Here is a 12,880-nt window from a genome sequence, read left to right on the forward strand (position 1 = left end):
ACCACAATACGAATTTTTAAGCCCAGTAGCTTGCCCGTTAAATTGCTTTCTTGAAACAACTGCTAAGTATCCCTGCTTTGTAAAACATAAAAAACACCTCCCATCGTTTTCAGTCGACCCTCTCCAAAAACGGGGACATGAGCTAAATTTCTTGAAATTTGCTGGGACAGCTGGTTAAAAACAGGGACCGTCCTGGCAAAACGGGGACGCCTGGTCACCCTAGACTAGTTGCAGTCAGTCCTTCCGTGTTGAACTCTTGCGATATAGCTTATAGACTCAAAAACCCTCCCGATATTTCCGACAACTATAGCAATACCTTATTTCCTCGGGACTCTAGCTAGCTGTGGGATTTTTTTTATTAATCACACAGACTACGAGCCCCTTGCAATAAACAAATAATACTGGAGAAAGAACTGAGTTAGAAGTAATATTGCGCACCGATGTTCATAAAAAAATGAACAGTCGGAAGAATATGACATGTTCCCATGTATGAAAGATTAAAAATATACATTGTAAACACTTTAAAATTGTACCATTCTTAATTCGAAATATATGCTTGTTAGGGGGGAAAAGAGTCAAATTGTGGATTTCGGATGTTGGTTATCGTAAAATATTCTCTTTAAAAATGGCCGCCCTGTTCGTTTGTTAGTTCCTAGTTCCCGATTGTTACTTCCGTTCACTTTCTTTTCAACACTAGAGCGCTAGAGGATTCATTTGTATTGGGGCAGCCACATTTGTATTTCTGTAAACAAATCAACTCGGAATGGATAGGTTTGTGTTGAATCCGATTGTTTTATCCTGACTGCCGCCCTACGCTATAACATTATATCGCTCACTCTCAGCGCGATTCGCCTCCATTGCCAATGAGTAATTATGGCACGGAATCAGGAAAAGCAGCTGGGGAGGCTGAATCGTTTGTGGCTGGAAAAGGAGAGACAAGGTATGTTTAAAACTCCTTCGTCTTCAGATTATAGACTCTTTAATTTATCGAGTTAACACTCACGTTGCCTTTCTGTACGTAGTTACCACAACTAAACAACCTTTAACCATACAAGTTAATCTCACCACTCGTGTGCCAATTAATGTGGAATATTTTTTTGAATAGTGTATTTATTTGTTAAATACGACACCCTTTACATGAGCGTAGCTGCAGGCTGGCTCCATGCAATTCCCATTACTTTTAGCTAGTCTTGTGTTTTTTTTCTCCTAACAGCATTAAGCATGCTAGTACGTAGTTTCAATTCCTATTATAAATATGGACATGCAAGTTAGTGGTTTTGTCATACCTCAGCTATACAGAGTATCCACATCTTGTGTTTCATATGTGTGGGAGGTGGCAAATCGGCCTGGTGACGCATTTCCGGGAGTGGAGGGGGCGGAACTCTTCACTTTGCCAGTATTTAGGCATTAACAGCCCGCGGACACGCTCAGCGGCCGTGCTGCTCAGCGTGCCAAATGCAGGCCCGTCTGCGCCTGGACGTCGCCAGGCGCCAGTTATGCTGCCGGTTCTGGAAATAATAAGCTTTCGTATTCCTGTGACAAATCTTTAGCCATCAGGCTAGCTAGGAACACCTGCTGCCTTCCCCCTTGCAAGCTTTCTGCGGATCCATTCTGCTGTAGGAACTGTGGCTTTAATTCATGGGCGACCATTTCATGCCCCCCTATCCATCCATCTGGCTTTGTTCAGGATATTAAACTGTTTAGTCTTAACTGCCGGTCGTCATTTAAACACCACCTTAATGTGTATGACTTGTTACATGACAAATCTCCTGATGTTCATTTTTTGACGGATATATGGTTGTCAGCTGACCCGGTCGTAGAACCAGGCTTGGCCCTTCCCCCAGGCTATAGTATCCTCACCCTTCATCGAGAGGCTAGAGGTGGCAGTTGTTTTTAAATCATGCTATTCCAGCACACTTGTCAAAGAAACCGTAGCGGGATGCAAGTGTGGACGGTTTGGGGTCTTCTTTAACTCCAACTATACCATGTCTGGCATACTGGTATACCGTCCCCCAGGCCATTCAAAGGAATGCAAGGCTGCACTGGTTGACATAGTGGATTCTCTGGTTATGAGGTACGCCAACTTCACTGTCATTGGTGACATAAATCTGCACCTTGACACTCCCCATGACTCAGAAGGGGACAGTTTTTCAGCTGATCTAGCGGCCTGCCAGCTGCTCCAAGTAGTCCATGGTTCCACCCACTCTGCTGGCCACTTAATTGATCCAGTTTTTTCCTACCTTTCACGTCTCTCTGTTTCAAACCCCATTCTGTTATGTTGGTCTGACCATTATTTGATCCCTAAGATGCTTTTCGGGGTTGTGCCCACTCGAAAGTCACCTCAGAAACGCTCGCTCCATCGCCCCTGGCACAAATTAAACTTTGATCATCTTAGAACCATCCTCTCCTCGAGTGTGCCTAGCTGGCCAGAAGATCCAGATGCCGCCAGTGAAGCACTATCTGAATGGCTACGGCATCCTTTGGATGACTTAATTCCTGCCAAACAATCTAAGTGTCGGAGCACTAAATCCAACCCATGGTATAACAACAATCTTACCAATATGTGTAAAGCTTGTAAGCCAATGGAACGGGCGTGGAGGCGAGATTCTGATCCGATCTTGAACGGATGCTAGCAGTCAGCTATTAAGAAATACCATAGGGCTGTTCAGAAAGCATGGGCAGCACATTTTGCTGATGAGATCAGAAACAGCCATAATCCCTCCAAGAGAATTTTTTACATTCTCAAAAATCTCAAAAATGATGGGGCACCTGTGGCGTCCGCCATCAAGTCAGACGAACAATGTGAGGACCTTGCCACCTTCTTTATAAATAAGGTGGATAACTGTAGTGAATAAGCTTCAAGAAACGTTGTAGAATAAAAGTATCTTCTTTATTCTATAAATGACAACACCCACAGGTTTGTGCTGCCGCTCGACTCCAGGACTCCGGGCAACTGACTATCGTTGCTCAGAGTACTAGAACCGAACGGAGGCATAGAACATCAATACAATTGTAAACATGAGGAAAATCCTCGTGCTGCGTGCAGCACGAGGTGAGGCATATATAACAACTTCTCCCTTTTCACAATATTAAAATTAAAAAACAAGAAAACAAAATCATTAATCTGTGACAAATAAAAAGTGTTTCAAACTGAGATATGAAAACAAATTTCAATTTAGAATATAATCATTAAACCTGACAGGTAACCTCCTACATCGAATAGATGAAGCAGAAGCTTGATGTAACACTTTCCCACCAACTTCAGAATCAGCGGTTGAGGGAAAGGAACACATCAATGAGGCGGATGTATCAGAAAAGGAAGATGAATCTGCTAAAGATGCGGATGCACCTGACAAAGGACTGGAAGAGGAACAGTCAGAAGAAACTGGAAGATCCAACCAAAAAGACCAGTCACACTGATCAAATTGTTCCTTATTCAAAGACAATAATGAGCGAGCTTGTGAATTGGATAAATGAACTAAAGCTCTCTTGTTCCACCATCCTCTGTTGCCAAGTAAAGCAGAAGCCTTACTGACAGCAGTTACTTGGACTGGGGTGGAGAATTTAGAGATACCTTTAGCAACTCTTCTTGGGTTTTTAATGAGTACCCAATCACCAATTTTTAGGACAATAGAATTGAAACGTTTGTCTGAATCATGTTTGTTCTTCATGACAAGTTGTTTTTGTGAGACTTTTTCAGATAAAGAAACATTAGAAGGTTGAGAGATCTCAACATTTTTCTCAGATAACCACTTGGGACACAATTTGGTGTGAACATTCCTATTTCTCAGTAATGAAAAGGGAGACATCCCAGTTGTACATTGAGGAGAAATGTTGTATGACCAAAATTTTTCTTCAACAAAATTCTTTACATCATTGTGGGAGGAAATGGCGGTTTGAATAGCATCTTTGAGAAGTCTATTAGCCCGTTCAACTAAACCGTTTGAAGTGGGCGAATAAAGTGCGACTTTGAAATGAACAACATCATGTTCTAGTAAAAATTAGTCAAATTTTTCGGATATGAAATGGGAACCATTATCGGTAACTACAATAGAAGGACAACCTTCAATGATGAACAAGTTCCTTAAAAATTTTATGGCATTGGCAGAGGAGGGAGAGTCACAAAACATGTGATACAACCATTTGGAATGGTAGTCAATCAAAAGAATGACATATTTCATGCCATGGGGAAGGACATCATATGGACCAGAAAAATCCAATCCAACCTTTTCCCAGGGTTTGACTGGAAAAGGAACAGGATGAAGGGGCGTATTAATGAGTTTCCATTTCTTATCCGATAGTAAACATTCATTACATGAATCAATGTAAAATTTAACCTGGGACTCAATAGATGGCCACCAATAATGGGATTTGATAAGTTGAGATGTCTTTGTTATGCCCAGATGTCCTTGATGTGCAAATTTAATGATGTCGAGTCTGACATCAGAGGGAGGAACAAAAACATCATGTCTCATTATCAAATTGTCAACTAGAGAGAGTTCAGGAGCAATCATGGAAAAAGCTTTCAGCTCATTAGACAATTTCCTATTCTCAGGCCAGCCTTTTGTAATGTATTGTGCAACCAATTTTAAAGTGTGATCATTTTCATTGGCTTTGGACCAAGATTCTTCTGTAATGCGAGGGCACAATTTGGTGGCATCAAGAGTGGCGACTACACACTCAACGTCACCAATCCCTTGAAAATCAGATGAATCATTGAGTGACATACGGGACAAACAGTCAGCACGAAAATTTTTACCACCCGAAATGTGCTTAATATTGAAGTGAAATTCATGCAATTTGGACAAGAGCCTGACAAGTCTAGAAGAGGCTCTTCCTAGACCATCCCCATTAAGAAGTTGAGTGAGTGGCTTGTGATCAGTAAACAAATCGAATTCTCGCCCCCAAATGTAGTTTTTGAATTTTTCTATGGCCCAAACGCAAGCCAAGGACTCTCGTTCAATGGTGCTATAGTGGGTTTCAGAAGCTTTAAGTGTCCTAGAGGAAAAAGCAACTGTGTGTTCTTTACCAGAAACCCACTGACCTAATACAGCACCTAAACCAGTCAAACTGGCGTCAACCATTATGAAGCATCTGGCAGAATCTTGAAAAGGATGTAATGCGGGAGCACCGACAATCATGTTTTTGATGTTGGTAAAAGAGGCATCGATATCTTCAGACCAAGAAAATTTAGAGCCTTTGCGAAGCAGGGAACGAAGAGGCTCTACAATTTGAGCATAGCCTTTTACGAAACGGGCATAGTATTCCGCTAAACCCAAAAAGGAGCGGAGAGCATCTTTATCTTTGGGGGGAGTAGCATTAGTGATAGCCTCAATGAGAGAAGACTTGGGTTTAATGCCTTCAGGGGTAAGAGTGTGACCCAAGTATTCTAATGATTGAGAACCAAATTTGCATTTGTCAGCTCTGATAGTCATGCCAGCTTCATTGAGTTTGCTCAGAACAGAAGATAAATGAGATAAATGGGAATTCCAATCAGGTGAAAAAACTAAGATGTCATCCTGATAGGCCTGTACTCCAGGAACAGACTCAAAAAGGTGGTCCATTATTTTTTGAAAAACACTAGCTGCGCTAGCGAGTCCAAATGGGAGTTTTAAGTATTTGAAAACACCAAATGGGGTCACAAAAGTGGTGAGATCTTGAGAAGATTCAGTTAGGGGCACCTGATGGTATGCCGAACGCAAATCAATTAAAGAAAAATATTTTGCACCACCTAGATTGGCGAGTAGGTCGTGAATTTTGGGGAGGGGATGGCAATCAACCAAAATATTTTTGTTTAATGTGCGTAAATCGGCACACAGCCTAACCTCACCACTCTTTTTGCGAACGATAACGATGGGCGAAACCCATTCAGAAGAGTCTGAAGGTGCAATGATACCATCCTTTTTAAGAGAAGCGAGTACAGATTTGAACTCATCCCTGGCACTAATAGGGACAGGGCGAACTTTATGAACAATGGGCTGAGCAGAAGCTTTCAGCTTAATTTCATGACGAAAGCCTTTGACAGTACCTGGTTGATTGGAAAAAACTTTAGGAAATTTGTCCAAGATTTGTTTAATGTCTGACTCATGATCATTAATGAGAAGACAATCAGGAACAAAAGGTGGAACAGGGGAATAACCTTCAGGAGGATCACCTACTCTAATGGGATCGTTCGAACCAGGAACTAGGTAGATACCCATTTTGGCGAGATCTTGCCAGCCAACAATATTGCGACCCTTAATTGCAACATAAATCTTTGTAATGATAGATCTGCCAAAACATTCTAGTCTATAGTCAAAATAGCCAAGCATGATGATATCTGATTCACCAAATGCCTTGGGACTGAGGTCAGATTCAACCAAAGAAATGGAATTGTTCCATTTTTCATAAAAGAATATATCGTTAAGAATGGTTATTGGAGATCCAGAATCTGCCATTACTGTAACTTCAATGTTCCCAAATAGTGCAGAGCAGTATGGACCTTTGACTAATTTAGAAGCATCAATGAAATTGCAATGGATAGATACAACCATGTCTTGGAATTCATCAATGCAATCATCCAAATCAGGACATACAATATTGTTAACAGAAGGTCTGGATGTCCTTTTGACAGATTTGCACATGCCCTGGAAATAACCCAATTTTTTTTACATAAAACACATTTTTTTCCTGTAGCAGGGCAAGAAGGATTATTGGCAATATGTGATTTAGAACCACATCTGTAACAATAAGGGTTAGGTTTTCTTTGTATTTGTCTAAAAGACTTATTCATACTAACTAAATTAACAGAACTAGAATTATCAAATGAAGAAGTGTGAACAGAAGTATGAGGTTGATCTTTCTGAAGAGCATTGGATGTATTGATGGATCTTTCAATGCTCTTAGCAATGTCGATAGTTTCTTGAAGAGTGGGTTTCTTGCAACTTAAAAGGCATTGTTGAATCTTTTTTGAATAACACGCAAATACAAATTGATCCCGAATGTATATATCAGGATTAGATTCAAATTCACATGTGGACGCTAATATTCTCAATTGGGCAATGAACTCTTCAACCGACTCATCTTCTTGTTGTCTCCTTTTAAAGAAATTGTGTCTTTCCAACATTTCATTTGGTTCTTCACCATAGTGACGAGCTAAGCGAGATAAAGCTTCTTTGTATTCGTCCCAACTATCACCAGCATCACCAGATGGAGGAGAAGACCTTGGAATATTTTCAAATACATTTTGTGCAGCTACACCTAAGCAACCATATAAAATGCCAACTTTCCTTTCAGGAGCAAACTTGACTGCGTCAATTGCCACCATGTGATTGGCAAAAGCTCTAACCCACTGACGCCAGGGAATAGTTGGTTTGCCAGGAAGTTGTAAGAAAGGTGGAGGTTGAGCAAATTGTTGATTGGAAGCCATTGGAGGTGAGTTGTGGTTATTTTGATGAAATGAATTTAAAGAATTGGTAAAAACAATGACGTATGTCAATTAAATGAGAGTATTATTTATGCATTAATTGTACTGTGATTGTCACTGAGGCAAACTGACTCGAATAAAATGGTGAAATTCGACACTCAATGTAAGTAAATATAAGTATAACACAATACCATAAATGTTGTTATTGGTTGAAGAAGGAAGCGCTTGATTTTGTATAGCAGGAGGAAGTAATTTCGCTGAAGCGCTTCTGTGATATCGGCTCCGTGTGATTGAAGCTGTAACTAGGCAACCGAATTAGAAAATGGCCGCCGTGCGTGAGCGCGATGACGTAGTAACGTTGATTGTGCCTCAGTAATGAGATGGCTGACGCGCTGGATGACGTGGTACTCACGTGACGGTTGGCTCGAGACAGAAGCGTTGAGAGGCTCGAGACGAACAGCCAGGGAGATGGTGAATTTTGGAGGAAATCTCTCCGAAAGGGAACGGACTGCAGCCAGCAGAGGAGTAAATGAAGTCCGACGGTGAGGAGAGCGATTTGGTTGGAGTCGGCAGTTTCCGAAGGTTAGCCGAGTTTCTTCCTGGTGGGTGTTGAAGAGGTTCGGGACCCGCTCTTCGCCAAATGTAGTGAATAAGCTTCAAGAAACGTTGTAGAATAAAAGTATCTTCTTTATTCTATAAATGACAACACCCACAGGTTTGTGCTGCCGCTCGACTCCAGGACTCCGGGCAACTGACTATCGTTGCTCAGAGTACTAGAACCGAACGGAGGCATAGAACATCAATACAATTGTAAACATGAGGAAAATCCTCGTGCTGCGTGCAGCACGAGGTGAGGCATATATAACAATAACATCTATAAGACCTTCCCTCAGGTGGATATGAGCTCTGACTTTGGAGGCCCATCCCCCTCCGCCCATACACTAGCCACCTTCCCGTCAATTACTGAGGATGCACTACGTGTACTCTGCAGGAAGGTTAAATCTGGCTCACCGGCTGACCCCATGAAGCCTGACCATCTTATGAGACTGCTACCTGTGCTTCTTACACCTCTGGGCCAGGTTATTAATATGTCCTTGTCTATGGCCACGGATCCCAGGTCATGGAAGCAGGCTAGGGCAATGCCTCTATTAAAAAAGCCCAACCTCTATCCAGCTAAACTGGAGAACTTTCACCGTATCTCCCGGCTGCCTTGGGCCTCTAAGATCTCTGAAGCCTATATTAATTCCATCTTGTCAGGCTATTTGGAGGAGAATAATATATTGGACTCCTCCCAGTGCAGTTTCCGCGCGGGCCTCAGCACGGAGTCTGCCCTCATAGCTGTGACTGAACATCTGATAGCAGCACTGGATTAGGGACGTACTTCGGCACTGATCCTATTGGATCACAGTGCCGTATTTGATACGGTCTCTCACCAGATCTTGATACGGAGGAGGCTGGCATCGTGGATCTCGCCCTGGATTGGTTTACCTCCTTTCTTTCGGATAGGTCCTTTCAAGTGTCGCCCACTCCTTTCACCTCCAGGGTCCATTCCATCAAACAGGGAGTGCCGCAGGGCTCTGCATTAAGTCCAATGCTTTTCAACCTGTATGTTCAGCCTCTAGCCGCGGTAGCCAAGAGGAGAAGGCTGACTATTGTATCATATACTGATGATACATAATTAGTAGTCGCCCTCTCCGATGACTGTCTGAATGATGCTGCTAAGTTTCGGAGTGGTCTTGCAGACGTTGCAGGGTGGATGACTGCCAACTGTCTCCAGCTCAATGCCAGCAAGTTGGAGATATTGCTGTAGGGAAAGATCTTGAGCTATGGAATGGAGCGAACAGTGGTGGCCCACCACCCTGGGCCATGCACCCGCCCCCAAACAGGTGGTGAAAAACCTTGGTGTCTGGGTCGATTATGCACTTAGTTTCCAAACCCAAACAAAGAAGGTGGCGGCAACATGCTTTGGTATTCTGCGCGGGTTCAAACCTCTGCTATTTTTTTTTTACCCTTCCATCAGACAGATTATCGTTCAGGCATCTGTGTTGTCGAGACTGGACTATGCCAGCTCGCTTTACCTGGGGACCAACAAGACGGAGATTTTGAGACTGCAGATTCCAAAATGTAGTCGCCAGAACTCTTCTTGGCATGCCTAGACGCTGCCCCACCTCCAGTGCCATTCGTCAGCTACACTGGCTTCCGGTGGCGAGACGGGTGGAGTTCAAGTCCCTCTTTTTTGCATTTAGGATTCTGAATTCCCCTGCCCCGACATTTTAGTGGGCCTGCTTTCCGCCTACACTCCCACTCGTCATCTTCGCTCAGTAGGTCAACACCTTGTAGTTGTCCCCCGGGTCAGGAGGTCTCTTGCCGGTGGGCACGCCTTTCGCACACTGGCAGCTAAACTTTGGAATGCCCTTCCTGTACCCATCCGGAGTATGGATAACTATCTGGCATCTCGGAAAGCACTGAGGACAAATCTTTTCCCATCTCTTTAGTTTTGTAGTCCTCACACTTCTGTCTACCACTGTGGCTCTTAATAGCCATTGGTCTTTTTTAGGTCTCGCCTGAGCCAGCGCATGCGCTGTCTGGCGAGACTTTTAGTAAGTGGGCCTCAAAAATCCGACCACATGCTTTTTGTGTGGCCTAAAGTTTGCAGTTACGTGGACGGCTATGCGCACAGGCGCCATCTGGCTTTCCTCTCTCGTCATCGCTCATCAAGAGCATCGCTCGCGGGCACCCTTACACTTGCGGGACGCTGCAGCTGCTTTCACTTTTTCCGTGGCGCGCGCGGACACAACGCCCAGGCTTCTCTTCCATGCCATCACTTGTCAGCCAGGCAACGCACGAACAGGGCCGCTATTTCCAAAGGGCTTTGTGTTCTGAGTTGACTTGAGTTATCTTTAAATAGAATGACAATTATTCTTTGGTGGAATACATGACTGCTGATGCGGTGCGCGCCCCTTGCCCCAAGGCGCTCTTGAGAAGGAAGTGTTATTGCCTGGCCCAGGGGGTTGTCCCCTCATTGTGTGCATTAAGCATGGCATATTATCTCTGGCGCCCTTTATTTACAATTAATATTGCACCTCTTAGCTTCGATGGGCAGCAGCTTGTGTTCATTCTAGCAGAAGGACCTTGAACGGGATGCTGTAGAGAGCAGTAAGGTTGTCGCGGAATCCGAAACTAGGTGCAAAGCAGGAATTACAAAAACTCTGTTGTCTGGTTCCTATAGTCAGGCAGACATTTTCTCTCTCGCTCTCTCACTGTTTCCCACTTCTCTTTTTTTCTCACTTCTCTCCCTCACACGGATATCTGTCTTTCAGCCGGCTGGTTATTTCTCGCTCACTCACTCCTTTCCATCTCTCTCACTTCGTTTTCTCACTTCTCTCCCTCTCAGGCACATCTCTTTCAGCAGGCTGGTTGTTTCTCGCTCACCCACTCCTTTCCATCTCTCTCACTTCTTTTTCTCACTTCTCTCTCTCGCACACACATCTCTCTTTAAGCCTTCTGGTAATTTCTTGCTCACTCTCTCCTTCCCATCTCTCTCACTTCTTTTTCTCACTTGTCTCTCTCTTCTCCTTTCTACCTCCTCTATCCCCTCTTTCTGTCTTTCTCCTTTCTTTTTTCCCCTTGATACTTATCCTCTCTTTCCTTAGTCTATATCTCTTGCACTTAGGTCTGTGTGTCTCTACCGCACTCCCATTTTCCCCCTTTCTTTTTCTGCCCACTTCTCCCTCCTCTCTCTTCTCCCCTCTTGCTGTCTTCTCTCCATCTCCATCTATTGCTCATTCTCCCTCAGTCGCCTCTCTGCTTGACTCGCTTCTCTTTTTCTCTATCTCATTGGATTCCTACGCCCTTGATTCTTTCTCCCATTCTCTTTCTCTAGACTCTCTCTCATCCTCACATTTCCTCTTACTGCCCCTCACGCACTCTTTCTTTGTCACCCCTCAATCTCTCAACGTCTGTGTGTTCCGCTCTCTCTCTTCCTGCATCTTCGCTCTCAACTCTCTCGCACACACACCATAATTATCTTTCTTTTTCCTGTGACCCTCGCTTCCTCTCCTGGGTCCTTCTGTGCCTCTCTGTCTATCACTCTTTCTCCCTTCCATTTTCACCCACACTGTCTCTTCACCTCTCTCTCCCGCACCGCTCTCATTGATCTACTCACTCTCGTCTCTATTGCTCTCCCACCCTAAACAGTCCCCTTCCACTCACTCCCTCGCTTTCCTGCCTTCACCGCCGCCTTACCTCTCGATGTTGCGTGTTCGAGATAGACCAGAGGAATATTAAAATAATTCTATAATAATTTGTAAAAATAACTAGAAAAGTAAAACGCGAACGAACTCAAAAGTAAAAATAAAAAACTATACGTGCGGTTTACTTGTTTTCATCAGTTGTAGCCGTTAATTGTGATTCAATATTTGGGGGCCCGCCGTTTCACTCTTCACTGCCCTTTTCCCAGATATTAAAGCCAGGGTTTGATATTATTTATTCCAGCGGTGATAGCTTCGAGGACAGCCAAAGACATACGGAGCAGTTCTGACACGGGCTATGGAGCCGCCCTCACCTGATCAAAGCGGGCAGCGTGTAGGGCTGCCCACGTCCGGTTTTCTATCGGCACCGACGGTAGTTTAACGCCTTGCAAGGTACAGAAATAAGCAAAATAACCGAAAGCCGGTATTTTCCACATTGCCTGTATACACTTCAAACAGCAAACATGAGTTGAAAGCACTTTTTTTATGTGTTTGAGGGAGCCGCTAACGGTCCAGGGCTAATAATTAAAGAAAACAAAGACAGTAAAGTGATGCTATTAATGAATGTATACAATTTTGGTTCAAGTCACATTTAGTATCATGCCTGGGCCTTTCACAGACTCTTAACACGACAACACCTGACCGGAATGTTTCCCTTGGGAAGGTGGCAACCCTGGCAGTGTGGTACGTTTCAGGTGCAGGAGAGAGGTCTGAGTTTTCTGAAGTTAACAATGGAACTCATTTAAATGACTTCAACAGGTGTGGCCTTGAGGTTAAGTGCGGATTTCTGCAGCAGACGCCATAGCCCACTGAGCTACAAGCATTTGCAATGCAATAGGTCTCGCCCATACACAAGTTTCAGCTATTGACATTGCAAATAACAATGCCTTTTATTTTTGTTTTCGTTTTTAAAACATAAATAAATGGCATTTTCATTAACCACGCCAACAGCTTAAACTCACGTTAATGCGAGACCTATTGCGTTGCAAATGCTTGTTCTTTCTTTCATCATGATGGGTTCCTGCTGTTAGCTGCTATTACTGATTTTAGCGCCGGGACGCCCCTTTGCTGGGGCAGCTGCGTGCTCTACAAGTCTAAAAAAAAAAAAAAAAAGTGTCTGGGAGGTCTGTGAAAGCAGATGGGATTGTTGAGGTATGCTGGGTCAGTGTTATGTAGTACCTTGAAAGTGTGGGTGAGGGATTTGAATTGTGCTCATTTGTGTATC

The 12,880-nt window shown here is 43.7% G+C and overlaps 1 protein-coding gene and 1 long non-coding RNA gene across 3 annotated transcripts in view; one reads left to right on the plus strand and one right to left on the minus strand.

Annotated features, from left to right (window-relative positions):
* Window positions 1-1,329, minus strand: part of LOC144798857 (uncharacterized) — a 286,173-nt gene extending 284,844 nt beyond the window's left edge. The window contains exon 1 of the long non-coding RNA XR_013603680.1: window positions 1,287-1,329. This is a non-coding gene — a long non-coding RNA (uncharacterized LOC144798857). The remainder of the gene's footprint in view (window positions 1-1,286) is intronic.
* LOC144798849 (uncharacterized) overlaps window positions 668-12,880 on the plus strand; it is a 72,109-nt gene continuing 59,896 nt past the window's right edge. Inside the window, exon 1 of one of the 2 annotated variants that reach the window (XM_078669929.1) lies at window positions 668-940. In XM_078669929.1, coding sequence (XP_078526055.1) covers window positions 874-940 — 67 coding nt within the window. In that variant the 5' untranslated portion in view covers window positions 668-873. The remainder of the gene's footprint in view (window positions 941-12,880) is intronic. The other variant, XM_078669919.1, reaches the window with a different exon arrangement.

The sequence above is a fragment of the Lissotriton helveticus genome, chromosome 1_2, assembly GCF_964261635.1.
Source record: "Lissotriton helveticus chromosome 1_2, aLisHel1.1, whole genome shotgun sequence".
Classification (NCBI taxonomy): Eukaryota; Metazoa; Chordata; class Amphibia; order Caudata; family Salamandridae; genus Lissotriton; species Lissotriton helveticus.